This window comes from Helianthus annuus, chromosome 9 (genome assembly GCF_002127325.2).
Source record: "Helianthus annuus cultivar XRQ/B chromosome 9, HanXRQr2.0-SUNRISE, whole genome shotgun sequence".
Classification (NCBI taxonomy): domain Eukaryota; kingdom Viridiplantae; phylum Streptophyta; class Magnoliopsida; order Asterales; family Asteraceae; genus Helianthus; species Helianthus annuus.
The window spans coordinates 130,306,663-130,323,311 of record NC_035441.2 but is presented as its reverse complement, the minus strand read 5'-3'; the positions used below and the strand labels follow the sequence as shown (position 1 = coordinate 130,323,311).

The 16,649-nt window shown below is 33.7% G+C and overlaps 2 protein-coding genes and 1 long non-coding RNA gene across 16 annotated transcripts; 1 reads left to right on the top strand and 2 right to left on the bottom strand.

The window, feature by feature from the left end:
* Nucleotides 1–2,096: 2,096 nt before the first annotated feature.
* On the bottom strand, nucleotides 2,097–7,111 carry LOC110878672. 14 transcript variants are annotated; one of them, XR_004867254.1, is made up of 11 exons: nucleotides 6,501–6,906; nucleotides 5,984–6,000; nucleotides 5,773–5,884; nucleotides 5,154–5,345; nucleotides 4,953–5,052; nucleotides 4,803–4,862; nucleotides 4,629–4,712; nucleotides 4,000–4,110; nucleotides 3,811–3,924; nucleotides 2,700–2,921; nucleotides 2,097–2,574 (listed from the first exon to the last, which is right to left on the bottom strand). XR_004867254.1 is itself a non-coding variant. In XM_035977591.1 (9 exons), coding segments are annotated over exons 3-9 (480 nt in total). In that variant the 5' UTR covers nucleotides 5,186–5,345; nucleotides 5,773–6,000; nucleotides 6,501–6,842; the 3' UTR covers nucleotides 2,097–2,573. The 14 variants fall into 14 exon arrangements, 2 of the variants coding, with proteins under 2 accessions (XP_035833484.1, XP_021982721.1); XR_004867255.1 differs by having other exon boundaries at nucleotides 4,803–4,874; nucleotides 5,773–6,000; nucleotides 6,501–7,111; XR_004867251.1 differs by having other exon boundaries at nucleotides 3,833–3,924; nucleotides 5,773–6,000; nucleotides 6,501–6,841.
* Nucleotides 6,975–9,040, top strand: LOC110878673. Its single transcript, XR_002558143.2, has 3 exons — nucleotides 6,975–7,131; nucleotides 7,843–7,902; nucleotides 8,831–9,040. It is a non-coding gene; the product is annotated as an uncharacterized LOC110878673 (long non-coding RNA).
* A 472-nt stretch (nucleotides 9,041–9,512) lies between these two features.
* On the bottom strand, nucleotides 9,513–14,748 carry LOC110878669 (MLO-like protein 10). Its single transcript, XM_022127014.2, has 15 exons — nucleotides 14,511–14,748; nucleotides 13,790–13,847; nucleotides 13,471–13,682; nucleotides 12,773–12,889; nucleotides 12,508–12,568; nucleotides 12,315–12,403; nucleotides 12,164–12,238; nucleotides 11,997–12,085; nucleotides 11,881–11,930; nucleotides 11,627–11,667; nucleotides 11,078–11,251; nucleotides 10,955–10,990; nucleotides 10,802–10,869; nucleotides 10,649–10,709; nucleotides 9,513–10,131 (listed from the first exon to the last, which is right to left on the bottom strand). Exons 1-15 carry the CDS (start codon nucleotides 14,640–14,642, stop codon nucleotides 9,703–9,705), a joined length of 1,692 nt encoding a protein of 563 aa, XP_021982706.1. The 5' UTR covers nucleotides 14,643–14,748; the 3' UTR covers nucleotides 9,513–9,702.
* Nucleotides 14,749–16,649: the final 1,901 nt, after the last annotated feature.

Below are 16,649 nucleotides of genomic sequence, written 5' to 3'. Positions count from 1 at the left end.
ACTGATATATAATAATATTTTGGGATTTTTAGAGATTTTTGTTTATTTTTATTCTGAGCATAACTTAGAGTTTTTAGCTTAGTTCGGTTATTGCCGGTTATGCCCTTTTAAGGCTATAAAATGAGTTTTATAAATCCTTTTGACCTCAAACCTTTTTCTACTGATTTACTATGTTAAATATATTATTTTGAGCCTTCTGGAATTATAAAAATATCAGCTTTTCTTTCAAGACCCGGAAATGGCTCCAAATCGCCTTTTAGTCATTTTTACGACATAGTATGTATCAAAACTAGTATATATATATATAAGAGTTGATACCTACTGATATATTTATTAAAATTTTATATTATAACAGTAAACTAAGGTTTCAAACTCAGGTTTCCAGTTTTGACCTTTTAGGCTTATGTGAAATCACCAAAATGCCCTTTCGGTGCATAAGATGGTTATAATTAATAAAATTCACATATGTTTGATACTACACTGTTATAACATAGTAAACTAAGTATATTTACTGATTTATTCAGATATGTAACTCAGGTTACTAGTTTAACTCTTTTATACCCTTTAAAATGACCAAAATGCCCTTATGAGGCATAGTTTGAGTTTAAAATTATTTTGGGCATAATAGGACATATCTTACTGATATCACAACATATTTAGTGCATATAATCTCAGGGAACTTGTATATGATTTATATGGTTACCCGTTACACACTTTCGCGTTCGGATTGGCTTATGTAACTAGTTTGCATATATTAGCCGAAACGGGTCAAACCATATCATTTTTGTCTCAAAATCCAGAATGTGATTATGTTACCCATATTAGGCAAGCATGCAAGCTTGTCGGGTCAATGCCACATTCTAAACCGGTTTTCGCCTTCCGTGCGATTAAACCGTATTCATTCCTTGAAACTAACCGGTCTAAGCTTAGGCTAAATTAAAGACCCGTTAGGATTCTAATAGGTTATTATAAACCTTCATTCCAGAATAGGAGATCCAGTAAAAGAAACTTGCACTTGCTTGTTGTGGTTTATACTTGCTCAGGTAAATACTTTTAACTTATTTTCCCTTATATGGGCTTGGGGTACGGTATATAAAATACCGCTTGGTCGGGCATTTGACCTTAACCGATTAATGGTTAAGTATTATCAAGATGACCCGTTTGAAAATTGGTTTTGTTTGTTTTACGCCTTTGGGAGTTTAATGACCATGTCCCGGATATCCTTGGCATCATTCATGAAATGGCCACGACCTTGACACGCGGGTGTAGGCGTACACCCGACAATGTGTCCATATTTATTAAGGTATAATCCGTTGGTTTCCCGCCACGGATTTATACTATGTGGTGTGTCTATTAATCTTAAACCCGGCACGAACCGGGCGACTAAACGCATACAAACATATAATTCTTTTACAGGATTAAATTTGATTAATTATCCCAAGTTATAAAAAGTTTTGTGCCATGTGCATTCAAATCAATTTTTAAAACCTTTTTAAAATGAGTCAGTTAAATTGTATTTACCAGTGTAAACTGACGTATTTTTCCAAAAAGATTAAGTGCAGGTTCTACACGTAATAGGCTGGCTACTCCTTAGCATCGTTAGAGTCTCGCAAGCTTGGATGCCATTTATCTGTTGAACAGTTCTCTTTTTTATTTTGATCCGTCTGTGGATCTATTTCAGCTACATTGTGATACTTGGATATTACAGTTTGCTTGGATGAAATAAATCTATCTTTTTGCTTCCGCTGTGCATTATAATTTGTGTTGTTAGACTATGATGATATCAACTACGTCACGATACTCCCCCACCGGGCCCACCGATGACACGTGGAAATTAGGGGTGTGACACAATTCAACTCGGAATTATTAAAGATCCCCTAAAAATATACTAATTCGGTTTTGACAATTACCACAAGTGAGAAAATAAAAACCTAAGCAAAGAAGTCTGAAAAAACTAAGCAAAAAACCCATCGGCCAGAAAATAAAAATCCAATATGAAAGAATCAAAGCAATCAAATCATACCAAATACCAACAATATGAACGCATATGAATAAATTAAGTATCTAGATTAATACCCTAATCAATCGAACTTAGAAATCAAAGGAAATAACAAAATAAGGAAATGCCAAATACAGATCAGAGATGAAAATCATACGAATAAATAAACGTCTTTATACAAAAACCCTTCATGACTGAGAGAGGCGCTAAACATACCTGATCGAGTTCATCTGGTTATGATTTAGGGTTGAATAATCGCTTACATTAAGTGTTTGTGAAAAATCACGATATTCATAGGATCTAAATCAGACTATAGGATGAATCGTAGATAGATAGATTGAGAGAAAAGGGAGAAGAAAAAGGTTGAACCGGGATATCGCCACAACTTGTATGATTTGCTTGTGCTATTCAAAGGCTAAAAATTAGTACGCAATGTAAACATAATGATGAGATAAATCGTAAATGCTAATCTCACGATGCAAGTTGTAGTTATCTGAATAATATATCCACATCTTTGCATACGGTGGCTCTGCTCTCTCTTCGAATAACTTCGCCTCTAACTCACCATGTTCACTCTGCAAATAATTACAATGTTATGAGAATTAATATACCTAGAACCAGATCTAATTAAGCACAACTTAATATAATTAAAAAAATTCAATAGGCGCAATAAAATTAATTAATAATTTGTCTTCTTCACCTGAATATCTCTCAAAACCCAAATTCGCTTCCTAATTGTTAATGTCAAACTCTCAATAACAAACAATATTAAATTACAATAGACTCACGGCTGAGGTTCATTTATTTAGTCCAACCTAAATGTGTTGACAAATTTAGTCCAACCCAGCTTTGACCAGTCCTTTATCAACAAAACCACAACATCTTTAATCCAGCCCATTCAACAATTAGCAAGCCCAACAGCCTAATTAAACATGAAAACAAAACAAAATAATTAAAACATATTTTATACAAAGAATTTATAAAATGTAAGTATTATTTAATACACACTGGAATTGTTATTTAATCTGTGATGTATTTTTAACAATAGTTATAGTTCAGCAAGCTCATTATGATAATTTGATATTAAATATAGCTAAAGCATTTGAAGGCTATCAAATTTATTTACAGGTCTTTCTTAAATACATACATAAAATTTTGAAATGAACAAAAGCACTTTCTTTCCTGAAAGAAAAAAGGGATTTTGCTATTACTTGTTTATAGATTAAAGAATAAAGATGCACTTTGAACAATGTCACATTCCAAAACTGAGCCATGCAGTGAAGTTGTGTTACTTTGAACAATGTCACATTCCAAAAATGTAATTTGAGAGCAAACGAATTAGGGGAAAAAGATACTGATTTCATTATTAACCCTAACTATATAGCTGAAGAGTATATAAAGAAAAGAATAATCCTAACTAACTACTAACTACCACAACTAAATCTGTTAAATACACACGTGATTAGCACGTGACGACTAATACACTGAGTAAATGATAACAAAAAATGAGCCATGGAGTGAAGTAGTGTTAATTCCAAATTCAAAAAAATATAGAAAGTAGATAGGTAAAATACATTTAAGCATATAAACACCTAGTGGAGAACACTAAGTGGATTGTATAAAGGAAATACAGTTACATACATTTTTAATAGTAAAATGAAACATGTATTGTTAGTGGGGTTTGTATTGTATTTGTTAAAAGGTAATTTAAGAAAAAAGTGTTTGGTATGTGCTTGGAGAGCATTGCAGTGGCTTTTTTGAGGTAACTTAGAACCTGATCAATTTAAAATTAGCAAAACATGCATGATTACCATTGCGTAATCTTTTACTCACTAAACTTTGCATTTTCTCGGGTACCCTTTCAGGTAATCTCTCTTTGCTATTGCTAACTCGCTTTCCACTTGTGCTGACGTGTAAACTCTCACCTGTACATGGGTAAGTTCTAGTCAGAAAACTTGACTTGATCGAAAAAAAGGTCAAAAAATTTATAAATATAATACCGCAGAAGACCAGCTGCCGCCATTGCATAAAGCAAACATGACCAACAGTTCGGACCACTCCAAGCCAAATTTACCACGAATTTCAGTTTGTTTCGGAGATTGTAGACATGACTGAAACAATGTTGTATATATGGTCAACAGAAAAAAAAAAAGAATATTAATAAATAAATGAGTAAATGCAATTTTTGTCCCTGAGGTTTGCCCAGTTTTGCGACTTTTGTCCAAAGGTTTGTTTTTCCCCATCTAGATCCAAAAGGTTTGAAATCTTTCCATTTTCATCCAGCTCGTTAACTACATCCATTTTTTCCCGTTAAGTCAGGGGTATTTTCATCTTTTTTTCTCCATAAAGGGTATTTTGTATACTTGTACATTATGCTAAATGCTTATACATAAAGTGAAAAAGACCGAATTGCCCTTTAAGCTAATATAAAAACGAAAATACCCCTGACTTAACGGAGACAAATGGATGGAGTTAACGAACCGGATGAAAATGGCAAGATTTCAAACCTTTTGTAACCGGATGCGGAAAAACAAACCTTTGGACGAAAGTGCAAAACTGGCTAAACCTCAAGGACACTAATGGCATTATACTCTAAATAATTATTACTTATGGGTGAAATACAACTTACAAGTTTTAAGCGATTAGGAAGCCTCAAGATAAAATGGTCAATTGATATCGCGTTTAGCAAATACCCGCCTGCATTTATTGTTGCCTGATAAAAGTCCAATCATCTTAGTGCAATTACTGTAAAAACCCAATTGAAAATTGAAATGGAAAGATGGAAATGAGTTGAACCAGACACCTTTTGCATTAGTGTTGGCATTATTTCCGGACTCTCGGGTATTCCATGCTCTAAATATGCCTGTCATATTACCTAACCCTTGTATCACTTTGAAAAATATATGTCCTTGACACTTAACGATATAAATATAATCATAAAAAATATACTTACATTCATCATGCAAATATTGCAAGTGTTTATCCAAAATGCGAGCTTTTGCTGATGTGTCAAACCCTCTAAGTTGACGGAGGCCAGCTTCTCAAGGAGGAGCCTAAACATTGTAGTAGCACATAATTAATAATCTATGAAACAATTTTTTTTTTTTTTTATAATAAGAAGATTTGTATCAAAACATCATATGACTAAACTTACTTGAGTCTACAGATCAAGAGGGATGCATTCATTTTCTTTTTAAATCAATAGAACCAGCTTCAATAGCAAAAAGATCCTTATACGGGCCAATATCTCTCCTCTTTGACTTCAAACAGACACCGTAAGGATCCCTAAACGCAGGCCCTCGATCACCACCGGTTAGATCCAACGACATTAAATTGGAGAACGCCTCTGCATCCATCGTTTTAGATTTCAGTTTGCTTAATCGTAAAAATATTCCAATCTTAGGCCAATCTACTCTCGTCAAATCAGTTGTGAAGTTAAAATATTTATTTTAGAATTTACGAAATAGTCATACAAACACATGACGGTTTTGATTTTTAGGCTTAGTTATGAAATGACCAGTACATGAATTAATAATAGACCAAGTTCCAAATTAAGCAAGCACAATCAGGTAAGCTCAGTTTTGGACAATCAGCAAAGAAGTCATCACTAAAATCCCCTCGAAGCAACAAATCATATTCATAACGTTTCTCATAAATAACCCTAACCTTGACTCACCAAACACACATTAACCACAAATTCTAGCATCCACATCAGATTAATAAATCAATATCCATTTGAATTAGGAAAAACTATTGGGGGACACCTTGGTTACCTTAACTGAAAACAGATGATCAGGCATGACGTCGTTCGCCAATACCGTGAAGGATTACATCGCCGGAGGAAGTCGTGATGTTGCTCGCCAACGCCGTGAATGATTACATCGCCTGAGAAATAGACGCAGTGTCGTACACGATAAGCGGCGCCGAGATTGAAACACTAACACCCAAGACCTGTTCATAGCAATAGTAAAAGGGTTTTCTTACCCTCGAAGGAAGTAATCCTGTTTAGCGAAATTGCTGATTAAATTGTAATAGACGAAAAAAATTGAAATAAGGATCAAACTAAGCCTAATGTTCATGAAGGTCCTCATTCAAAATGTCATTGTAGACCATGATATTGTTGTTGTAATACATCAAGGGCTTCCTCACACTTTCCCCAGAATTCATACAGATACAAAAGTTAATAATAACATCCAAAAAGAAAAAAAATAGAACATGAATAAACTTGGCACATTCTTTTTTCTATTTTTCTTTTTAAGAAAAAGATGAAGACATAGTTCTTGCATAACTGGTTAATTGACATCGAAAGCAAGTACATTAACAGTAAGGAAATAATTTAAATTTTCACCGATTAGAATGTTATTTAGGTCTGCACCCAAATTATCATGAACTCGAGCTGCTACACTTTCACCCAATTAGACATCAAATGCTTATGATTTACACCTACCATATTTGGAATTGGTTTTTAAATGTAGAACGAAAAAAGAGCACGGGATCTTACCATAGTCATCGGCCGCCACTGAAACCCTAGATAGCCACCAGAGCAAAGATCTAAACCTATATTTATTGTAGTCGTCTTCGTCTTCCTTAGAATTCAACAGCTAGCTATTGTGAAGTCCTCAGAAATCCAGGGTTCTATTGGAACAGAGACTTGATTGATGGGTAAAGGTTTTCAATTTGGAATTGGTATACCAAGAGAAATCAATTTGCCAAACTGGAGAATGATTTTACTAAAGAAAAGATGCTAAATTGGAGAATGATTTCAATTGACTGAGATAAGTTATGAGGTTTCCAAATTGAAGAAATTCAGGCAGTTTCAAAAAGAGCCAAGGAGGAAGTATAATTGCCTCTCAAACGAAAAATTGGGGAAACAATCAATTGCCACGTGTCGTGTCAGCCACATGGATAAGAAGATGACATGTGGCCTAAGATTGTTTTGCTTTATTAGAAGTAGTAGATTGGTTTTGAATTAATTATTGTCGCCAATAGTGTTATGTGTAATGAGCAATCTTTTTTGTTCCACTCCGATGATTCCGCCATTGGTTGGGGTGTGACAATTTTCTCATCTTGAATTTAATCTGCCTGAAAATCAATTTTCTAGCCTGGATTCCAACGATCAGACTAATTCCAAGGTATGCTCGCCTGAGGATTGTTCATACTTGCGTTTTATATTTGTGGGTTATTTTTAATTAGGGTTTATCAAAGAAAATTGAATACTTAGGGTTAAAGCCCTAACCTTTGAATCCCTTATCCTCCAGGCCCCAGGGGATCAACAATTCCGTGTTTATTGTCTTAAGATTTCACTTGGTTCTAGATTTTCCAACCACAACTGTAGCAGAGTAATGATATTTTAGTTTGTACATTCAAATATTTGTGGAAATCTCTGTAAAGTGTGTAACCAATTTAACTTTTATTTATAACTACGTAAGAATTGCATGATTTGATATATTCTAATTCAACTCAAACTATATGGACAGTCGTTCATAGTGATAATGCCAAAGAACAATTCGTATTTGACAGGTTGGCATTGTTCTAAAAGTGCCAAAACACATACGCGAAGTTCGTCATGGGTCCTGTAGTTATAAAGGCATGATAAAAGTTAGGGGTGTTCTTCGGGTTTTTTTTTCCAGGTTTTGAGGTCGGGTTGTTCAGGTTTTTGGCCTGGAAAAAGTGATGATAACCGACCCATTATAGTTCGGGTTAGTCGGATTCGGTTTAGGTCAGGTCGGGTTGTTTGGCTTTTGGGTTTAGGTTTAAAATGAAAAAAATGCTATTTTCTATGGGTTTAGGGTATTGAGGGGTAATTATGTTTAATTTGATTCTTTTAAGATTAATATTTGCAGGGCATTCTGTATCAAGACAGTGATGACTTGCAATATATACCTGGTGTGACCCCAATAGAAGTAAGCAACCATTTATATTCACTTCTTAGTTTAATTGAAATTAGTTTTCCGTGGGTCGTTGATTTATATTCACTTCTTAGTTTAATTGAAATTAGTGAATATAATGTTTCTACAAATATGAAGTCAAAGTTGCTAGATACCTCAGCTAACATCAACACCTGCATCCTACATTTACGTTAACCCAAACATTGAAGTAGCAATATCTATTATTGTTAGGTAAAACTTCCTTCGCCTTTGTATTTTACTTGATTAATATTCTGTTTCTACATTTACTATCATTACAAAACTGAACAACATATTCATGGGGAAAGTAGCAGCTTTATGACAAACAACAAATATAACAGATCTAGCAACATCCATAGATAAAGTGAAACAAATAATAACAGATCTAGCAACATCCATAGATAAAGTGAAACAAATAATAACTTATTCTTATCTTTTTCATCCACTTACATCTATAGGTGTTGACATGTATAAGATTCAAGCTTATAAGCACTCAAATGTGTTGTTAGTGAACATTAGGTATTCAATTTTTGGCTAAAGCAATTCATGTTTTGAATAAGTGAATTCAACAAAAAAAGGTGGTAAATCTTCCATAACAAGGAACCTATATGTGGCTTTATCTTTAGCAACTTACACTCCATAGCGAAAAGATCCATGTGACTGAACAAATGTGTACACCAAGCAACAATTTAAATTCTTTGCTTACTTTGTACATGTTGTTTCTTGCATAATGATATACTGTTTGCTTATATGACATTAGTCAAACTAACTTGGAGGATAATGTTTGTGCGTTTTTGTATAAACATTTGGCATGTGCCAGATCTCATTGTTTTTTTTTTTCATTCGTACTAGCTAATTCATCAATTTAGCAATTCATTTATCAATTTGATGCAGATGTTATAACTTTTGAATGTGTGATGAATAGATATGGGATAGAGACTCAACAGGGTAGATTCTAAAGTTTACAAGTTACATATCATTTGTCATGTGATTATCTACATCCTATGGTTGAGGAGGCTATAATTCATTGATGTCTACTTTTCTTTTGCGTACAAAGGCATGCATTTTCTGTACTTAATCTTAGCATTGCTATAAATAAAGTTTTGGTTTGTACATATACAAATTTACTGCCGCATCAGACAGAACTTTGTGTTGGTAATGTCATATGGTCGCCGCCGCAGCATCGCGTGGCGGGTCAAACCACTAGTATGTAAATAAAAAAGCATCTTATATCATCGGATTTGAGGTTAACTTTGCACCCCCTTTTTATTTATAAGCTTATATTTAATTATTTTAATTAAAACATATCTTGAGTTTAAACCTATAAAGAACTCGTAATATGTTAAATAGTCTTCCACTTTTAACGGTTATTAGACAGAGCAACTTTTATAGAAAAACTGATCTTACAAATCAAGGTGTTGCAGTTCAATCATTCATCATCATTCAACTAATAACCTTTGTGTTATCTAACTGAGATATAGGATCACTGTTTTAGGCACTGGGGAAGACATTGGGGTGCTTGTAGTCCTTATATATAGTTGAACTTGTTTACGAATTTTCTCGATATAATGAGATTGTGAACTTTTTTAGATGATACGAACAACTCATTAACGTGTTCTTGGTTTGTACCAAAGATCAACATATTATCTACGTATACGAAAAAAAATAACTATGTGATAAGTTTTATCAGATTTGTTGTATACACATTTATACAACAAATGTAAGCATAACAACTATGAATATAAATCATATATCTTCATGCAGGACAGTTGGAGGCTCCAAAATGCAGTTTTTCTATTATTCAAACCGCGTCGCAGACTTCGCAAATGAAAATTCATCCTCACTTGTATCGACTTCTTGTTGAGTCGATAAATCTAACTTAATCTCATGATCATTGTGGTAATCAACCCTTGGGTCAATCAAGTGTCTGGTAGATGATTCAGGAGAGGGTGGTTCAGCTTCAAAATCTGATGCATCAGTGTCCTCATAGGCAGCCGGGTGTGTGGAGTGGCCGGTTGTCTTGAAACGATGGAGGGTAGCTGCAGTTGTCGGGGAGATAGGTGATGCGAATGAATGAACAGGGCTAGCAGTAAGACTACTTGCTACTGATCGGGTTTGGGACTTTCCATCTTTGCCTCTGCGCTTCCTCTTCACCGCCATTCGCCAATTCGTCAGGGCCCGGGCAGTTTGTTCGTCGAATATGGATTTCTTCATGCTTGACCCCATCTACCCATGCAGCATATCAATATATCATGTGTTTTGTGTGTTCATATCATATTCAAGTAAAAAAGAAGTAATCTCATAGAAGTAAATAATATATTTAACTGCAATATTGTTTCACTATACTCACTTAAACTCTTTTTAACAACAAAAACTGCTCAAGTAATTATAATATTGTTACATTCTAACTGTTTAAAGTGAAGTACCTAAACGGAAAAATTAATGATTATTATTTAGTGATTGTTTTTATTAAGAACTACTGAAAAAAATAAATAAATAGTAAAAAAGTTTCATGTTTGTTCCATTTTATTCACTTAGTTTTAACATTTATAAAAAGTTTCGCAACGATGGAACAATATTGAAACTAAAGTGGCTTTTTTAGTTGCAAAAAAGATTGAGTAACTTTAGTTATTATTAGGTGACTACTTTTTTTACATAAATTTCATCAATTTACACATTTAACAGAATATCAATAAAATACAATCCAAATCAACCAAAAACAAGGTAATTCAACGAGACTAACCTGTGACAGAAGCGCGTATAGAGGAAGCGTTATATAGCTACATAAGATTAAAACTCCAACCCTACATTAAGCACAAACAGAAATCAGTTCATTAACAAACAGTCCAACCCCTATATCAGTAATGCAGTCACTTTTGTGAGAGATAATTCATACCCAATAACAAGTTTTACAATCACAAGTTCCATAGTTTCATGGAAGCAAGAATCAATACCATATTCATACTGCACAAGCACACGAAGCAATCTAGTGTTATCCATGGTTAAAAAGAACTTTGGTACATATCTACAGATGTAACACTTTTATTACCCAAATCCAAAGGAAGTAAGTAATCTGGAAAGCATTCTGTGAGCATAAATGATTCAGTAAAACAATTAGTGACATGAGAATAAAGAAATATGTGACCAAATTCCCAGAGTTTTCGCCAAGTACCTGAAACAAAGCGAAGTGTATGAGAAGAAGCATTAGGCTCGGCCTTGAGAACCAAAAGTGTTTATCAGAGGCTTGCACTAGAGGAATCCCTTGGACGACTGCATGTCTTTCCGTGATTTCAAGCGCCATTTTTGTCAAGATGGCTTGAAGCTTCGTTCCGACAGCTAAGATAATCTGTGCAATAAAATAGCCCGTGGATTTTGTTATCAATCTTTAAAGAATGCCAAATAAATGAATATATCAACTAATAGCAACCAAGTATCTTAGAACATATAAAAAAATTTGGTTACTATTTAGTGATTATTATTTTCAAGTTTAACAAAAAGTATAAGGTTACTGTGAAGAATAAATGTCGCTAAAGTTTCCATTATTGCTCCATTTAAGTCACTCAGTGTAAAAGATTATTAAAATTTTCATAGCAATGGAACAATATTGAAACTTGAGTGGTTTTTGTAGTTATGAAAAAGTATGAGTGACTTGGTCGGGAAAAGATTGAAACTCGGTTACTATTTCATGAACTTATCCTACAAATATACAGATGGCACTTACAACTAATGGCATCAGCGACGCCCAAAACAACGCCTGCCAGCCTGAATAAAAATATGGTTTTTAGAGTTTGTATATGTTGATATATTGTGAAGCAATGCACACATCCGTATTGACTTTTTTAGTCAAACCAGTTACAATTCAAATTTGAAATTGAATAAGAATTTCAAATCTTAAATTCAAAAGGAATTTATGGTTAAATGCTGTGAAAATTATATTGAGCAGGTTTGACATGGGTAGTAGTAGTAAGGACATACCGTTAACATTCAGAAGCACGAAGATCACAAATGATGCCCATAGTACTGGACTGAAAGTTTTCAGAATTATAAAAAGTTACAGTGATTATAATTCGATGAAAATGTCGGATTTGTACCTGACTCCCACGACAACTTTGAAATCATCCTCTAGCGACCGTTTGATGTACTTTTGGAAGTTGAATTTAGTTCCTGGAGCTAAATGAAGCTGAATGGATAGACCAATAACTTATTATGAAAGCGAAATAAATAAATAAATAAAAGTACCAGGAAAAAAGGGTCTCACACTTATGAACCCGTTTCGCAAGGTCATATAATCAGACTTGCTAACAGACCTGAAAAACTGACGGAAGAAGCATCCCTGCATGACAGAAGCTTGCATTACAAGCTGTTATAAAACCATCAACATTCATTTAATGAAGTCCTTGACAACTTACAATGTAAAAGAATATCGGGTTTTGAGTCCAAAATCGGGCGTGTGCTCTGACAAAAGACGTTTCATGAGTAAGCCTGAATCGTGAAGGATCTGTATATTCAATGAATTGTTTAGAGTCGATGAGTAAAAAATGTGATAATGGTATTTCTCTAATTAAAATATGAATTGATTATTTTGTGCACCACCAAAATTACCATTGGAAAATTCATAGTCGTGCGAGGATGTCTCCTCCTCCCACTGCTTCCAGCCGCGGGTCTGCAAAAGAAAAAGGATACTAAATAAGACTTGTTTTAGCCTAAACCCAGACCATTAAACCAAACTCAGACCGTTTATTTCATATTTAATGCTAGTAAGTGACTGCAAACATGAAACTTGACAAAACACAAAAAACAACTAAAAGCCCACACTCATTGCATAAAGGCTAAAACAAGTCACAAAATGGTAGTAAATGCAGTGTACCTTTAACCTCCCAAGAGCCATTGTAATAGCACTGTATGCAACGTGTAAGACCGCTAGAAAGAATATGAGTATGTGCAATTGATGCAGCCCCTTGACAGTTATAATCGGTACTTTCCCCTATAAAAAACGGAGCTATAATATCAATATAATCGTAAGTAACATGACCCGAAACAGGTTAAGAATTTAACCATATATATTTTGGGTTCTTATATCCAACTCGATTATTTTATTAACAGTGTTTAACCTGTGTATGACCCGCTTAACCGTTTACAACTATCTGCAACCACTAACCCGTTATAACATGTCAAACCATCTAGATAAACAGGTCGACCTGTTTAAAATTAGAATATAAAATATAAAAAATATATTTTATAAGGTCAAACCTCCAACCCCATTACAGTCCATTTAATCTATTTGTTACAACCCATGTATGACCCGCTTAACCGTTCCCAACTTATTTACAACCAACAACCCATGTAAAACAAGTTAGCCCGTTTGACCCATATAAATAAATGAGTAGAGAGGTCATGTTCGGTTTGCATGATTCTTAGTGTAATAGTGTATTGTCTAGCGTTCATATCTTTGAGATGCATAAACTCATAAAGATATGGGTCGTATTCAATTCAACCTGCCAATCCGACACGATTTCCACCCTTCATACTCATTGCTTAAGATGGAATGACTAACTAATTATTCACCTCCTTGCATGTAGACTTTGAGTCACCAGCCAATGATCTACCATGCTCGTACCATAGAAGCAATCGACGGGCTCCTTTTTCTTTTTTCTCCGCTTTATCTTTTATAGCACATGGCAACATTGTATCAGCAACATCAACTGGGATGCATATTTCCGCAATGTAATACTGAGTAAAAGTCAATATCAGTGAGATGAACCCCAGAATCATCAACTCTACAAATGATAAACAACCAATGGTTAGATATAAGAACTGTTTTTTGAAGAAAAAAAATGGGAATTAATTAAAGTTTAAAAGAGATGTTGTTGTGTAGTTTAATTACCAGCTTTGACCTTCTCTAGAGCTTCAAACAAAGCTTTCTTGTGCTTATCTGTGAAAAACTGGTTGTAAAATTCATTATATCAGTAACCTCTAAAAAGCGAAAGATTGAAGTACAATATTGAAGAGTTCTTAAAAAATTAAAAATAAAAAACAAAAAAAAAATCAAAAATAGCAAATTTCAGAAAAGTTCTAAATAAATCTATTCCTTTCTTAAGCAAAGTAAACTGAAACAACAGTAACCTCTAAAGATTAAAGTAAAATATTGAGGAGTTCTTAAAAAAAAATTCAAAAATAGCAATTTTCAGAAAAATTCTAAATAAATGTATTCCTTTTTAAGCAAATTAAACTGAAACAAAGTTAAGGGTGAGCAGAAACCGATTAACCGAACTAAAACGAAATTAACATAAATAAGTAGCCATACAAAAAACCGACGGCTTGGTTTTGTATTTTTTGAGAACCGAATTTTATGATTTGGTTTTGTATGTTCTGAAAAGCGAAAAAACCAAAACGAATAACTGAAAAAACTGAACTTCGCGGTTATGCGCAATAATCATCATGGACTACAACTAGAAGACTTGGTTAATAGTTCAAATCAAAGAAAAGAAGGTAATAATGCTTTAATTTTTTACTATACCAATACTTTACTAGAAAAGGAAAGATATTTTAGAATAAAAATGAACAAAAGTGAAAGACAATAATAAGCAAATTTAAAAAAGAACTACCTTTCCAAGCTTATGAAGAACTTTCTCTAAAGCTATAGAGATGATGATGATGATTGCACAGACACCAGCAACAGCCCATGTTGGTGTTTGATCAAGCTTCCTTTCACTTGAATAATCATCCCCTCCTGCCATTTTTACCTCAAAAATCCAAATTTAATGTTTTTGTGACATTAAGAAGACAAGAACAATGGAAGGTGACCGGTGAACAATCCTATCTGCACACACTTCATATGGAGCTAAACATTAGACCCTATGAATTAGTCAATTAGTTATGACTAATTAACTAATTTATGAACGTCACACATGGGTAGTTATCATTTAGCTTTCAATATTAATGTAATATTAATAAAACCATTTTTGCATAGATTCCACAACTTAAGAGGTAAGTTAATTGTAAAATACCCAAAAATTATATTTTATCACCTAAATAATATTTTCTTTCAATGTAAACTTGGAGAAGACTAGCCTAATGGTATTTTGTCAACCACGTTGACTAGAAATGTCAAATGTAGTAGTTTTGTATATATCATTAATATAAAAGAAAGTGGGGTGTTATGTGAAATTTGTGCATTTATAGGTTACAAAGGGATTAGGTGTTGGTCTTTCTTGCATTTTCTTTAAATAACATATGCATGGAAAAAAGCGGTGTAGGTTTATTTATCAAAGTACACCAGTTCTCGTGTGCCGCATGAATCTGAGCCCGAGCTTGTTTAATTTATGAAGATTTGAGCTCGAGCTTAGCTCAGCTCAGTTCGAGCCTTCTTTCTAAAGCTCGAGCTCGACACGTAGGTAGTTTTTCAAGTTTAAGCTTCACTCGGGCTCGACTCGTTTATTATTTAGTAACTAATTTATATTGGTTATAATTGTTATTTTATATAAATTTATAAATAACATAATATATATTTAATATATAATTAAAAATCATATTAATAATGGGCTTGTTTAGGCTAACATCAGCGCAAGTTCGATAAGTGAACCTCGGGCTCGGGCTCGTTTAAGCTCGGCTCATTTCAAGCTTTTTTTTCAATCCGAGCTCGAGTAGCTCGACTCATTTATACCCCTAGACTGAAGTAGGGGTGTTCACGGTCTGGTTTTGACGGTTTTTTAGTCAAACCGTGAGCCGAACTATTAGTAACGGTTTGTAATATTGAAAACCGAAACCGAATCATTGAAAAAAAAACAGACTGAATCGCTACTAATGATTTGGTTATGGTTTGATTTCACGGTTTTAGAATGTAACAGAACACATAAACCACTAGTGTATCTCTACCATTTTGAAACCGACCGTAACCTAAAGCGTTCATTACGGTTTAAAATTTTTGAAACCGACCGAAAAATAAAATAAAAAACCTACCATGAAACCAAACCAATGATCAGTTTTGGCGGTTCCACGATTTTAAACCAAACCGTGAACACTCCTAGACTGAACTATCAAAAAATAAAACCTCTAATATCATAGGGGTGTGTCGTATATCCGTAAAAACACTAATAAATAATAAGAGGTTGTCTTTCGTACAAGAGAGTTTCCGTGTACGAAGTGTAGAAGACAACTCAGCCATTCATTTCCAAGATCAATGGTTTTAAAGGCAGGGTGACAATTTTGTAAATAACATAATTCCACAATTAAAAAAGCAAATAGAAAAGGGGTATAATGATCTTTTCTCCCTTGAAATATTCCCCCATTGATTTTCAAACGACCATAATTTTTTCTTACGATAATATTTTTTTTTCAAAAAATTACACTTATTACTGAGCGTTTCATCCTCTTTAATTTGAGTATACTATTGCGATAGTTTTCTTACTTAAAAAAAATATATTTACAAGCTATAAAGTTGCATGATTGTGTAACGTTACGTGATTATGTTCTAGTACATAAATACGTACCGGAACATAATCAATAAATATCTAAACCACATACTGTAACACCCTAACATGTTTTATCCAAAAGACGTAGCGGAAAATACGTACAATAAAATTTCTTTCATTATATTGTTTCCTTATACTTGAAAATCATTCTAATAACTTCTTTAGAAGAATTGCATCATTCATTCTTAACTAACTTATCAAATATAATACAGAAATGCAAACTACGTGATCACCCTTCCCGTACAATCCTTGCTCTTTGACTCGATCTACACC

Coding starts and splice junctions, on each gene's coding strand:
- LOC110878672 (XM_035977591.1), bottom strand. CDS start 5,185: ATGAATGCATCCCTCTTGATCTGTAGACTCAA. Junction 4,863..4,952: donor GCAATATTTGCATGATGAAT/GTAAGTATATTT, acceptor GTAATATGACAG/GCATATTTAGAGCATGGAAT. Junction 3,925..3,999: donor GCGGCAGCTGGTCTTCTGCG/GTATTATATTTA, acceptor ACCCATGTACAG/GTGAGAGTTTACACGTCAGC.
- LOC110878669 (XM_022127014.2), bottom strand. CDS start 14,642: ATGGCAGGAGGGGATGATTATTCAAGTGAAAGGAAGCTTGATCAAACA. Junction 13,683..13,789: donor TCTAGAGAAGGTCAAAGCTG/GTAATTAAACTA, acceptor TATCATTTGTAG/AGTTGATGATTCTGGGGTTC. Junction 10,991..11,077: donor TACACTTCGCTTTGTTTCAG/GTACTTGGCGAA, acceptor TTATGCTCACAG/AATGCTTTCCAGATTACTTA.